Source organism: Gavialis gangeticus, unplaced genomic scaffold (genome assembly GCF_001723915.1).
Source record: "Gavialis gangeticus isolate Ggan-Ray unplaced genomic scaffold, GavGan_comp1, whole genome shotgun sequence".
NCBI classification, from domain to species: Eukaryota; Metazoa; Chordata; order Crocodylia; family Gavialidae; genus Gavialis; species Gavialis gangeticus.
In genome coordinates, this window is record NW_017729034.1 from 2,778,208 (window position 1) to 2,780,079 (window position 1,872).

The following is a 1,872-nucleotide window of genomic DNA, read 5'->3' on the forward strand; positions in this document are numbered from 1 at the left end:
TTGGAGAGTAGGTTTAGATTAGACATCCGCAAGAACTACTTCACAGTTAGGGCGGCTAGGATCTGGAACCAACTTCCAAGGGAAGTGGTGCTGGCTCCTACCCTGGGGATCTTTAAGAAGAGACTTGATGCCTACCTGGCTGGAGTCATTTGAGCCCAGTTTTTTCTCTCCTGCCCAGGCGAGGGGTTAGACTTGAAGATCTACAAGGTCCCTTCTGACCCTACTTCTATGATTCAATGATTAGGAAAAGTCTCACCAGGGGGGCGGAAAAGCACTAGAACAGGTTACCCAGAGAGGTTGTGGAGGTTGTCATCTTCAGAAGTTTTCAAGACCCGGCTAGACAAAGCCTTGGCTGGGAAGATCTAGTTGGGACTGGTCCTGCTTTGAGCAGGGGGTTGGACTAGGTGACCTCCTTAGGTCCATTCTAACCCTAATTTTCTATGATTCTATGAAACCCTTTGTCAAACCAGAGATCAGGGAAGTGCTAAATTCTTCAGAAGCAAAAGCCACAGGTGGGGTTTTCAGAAGGATCACACTTGCTTGTCACTTAAGTGAAGGACTTCATCTACTGGTAACTTGTCAAAAGGAAAAATGCCAAAGAAATGAGCGTTTTGAAGACTAGCTCACTGCTGATAACCATTACATTGTAATTAAGGGTCCAGTCATAAACCCCAGGAGCCATTATGGCAACAACTAAAGATCTGCCCCCTCCCCCCTCCGCCATAAGAAAAAAAAAAACCCTGATGTCAGTTTTGTTCTCTACTCAGTGTTTGACCCTGGCCCCCTCCACAGCAGTTCAGGGTCAATGGCTTTGCATCACAGGAGTCCAGAGTCCGAAAGAATAAGAGGCTAGAAGACCTTCCCTGGCCCACGGGATCAGCATTCTCTATGCCAGAGAGCACATTAGCTTACCTCTGGAACTGTATTCTCTTCTAAGTAAGAGAACACAATTTTCATAGTGCAACAAAACATTGCTGACAGCCAACTCATTGATGTCAGCAAGTTAATCCAGAACACATTAAAGCTCTTGAGGGAAGTTACCCATGACCAGCTATGTCTTGCAACACCAGCAGCTGGAATGACTCCAGGGGCAGAAATAACACATGCAGGATGAGGAAATGCATATATACAGACTAAGTCTAAAGTGTATTTAGTGCTCATTGGTGTGCGTCTGACAGCACAGGACAGGCGCAGTGTCTTACTCCTAATCTGCAGCACCCTCTGCTATTCCAGCCCTGGGCTCCCCGCACAGCTCTGCCAGTGCCCTGCATTGCTGCCCTGCAGCACAGCTGGGCTTTTCTTGCTCAAAGACTGGCAGATGTACAATGGTTACATTTATACTCTTATATCCTTATATTTAAGGATGATATTGAGGATCACGTGCCAGGACTAAGATCTCATTAGTCTTTCATTTCTTGAGCAAACTTCTTGTACCTCCCCACATATGCAACTGAAGTATAAAAGGCATGTGAGAAGATACTTTGTTCTTACTTACATAAGGTCTAATTAAATAACTTTTCCTTCTAAAGCAAGCTACTAATATAGTATGAACACATTTCAAGTACAATTCAGATTGCCTTGGAAAGAGTGGCAGAGACTAATAAATAGACCTATATCTTCATACTTCATTTCCAAGAGAGTCCTCAGTGCATTTAGGATTTGCAGTTACGCTTTGCATGTCCTTCTGTCTTCTGTAATTCTTCATAATACTGTACATACCACTGACCAAGAACACAGCTGATATGACTGCAAAGTAGGCCGCATAGATTATGAACTGTAAAGAAAGGGAGAGAAATGGAAGTTAAAGATCTGGGATAGACACACACACGCCTCCCCCTCCCCCCCCCCCCCCCCCCCCCCCCCCCCCACCAC

The 1,872-nt window shown here is 45.4% G+C and overlaps 1 protein-coding gene across 1 annotated transcript in view; it reads right to left on the bottom strand.

The window, feature by feature from the left end:
• Positions 1 to 773: 773 nt before the first annotated feature.
• The window catches only part of SLC19A2 (solute carrier family 19 member 2), a 23,962-nt gene continuing 22,863 nt past the window's right edge, over positions 774 to 1,872 (bottom strand). Inside the window, exon 6 of the mRNA XM_019526663.1 lies at positions 774 to 1,774. Coding sequence (XP_019382208.1) covers positions 1,619 to 1,774 — 156 coding nt within the window. The 3' untranslated portion in view covers positions 774 to 1,618. The remainder of the gene's footprint in view (positions 1,775 to 1,872) is intronic.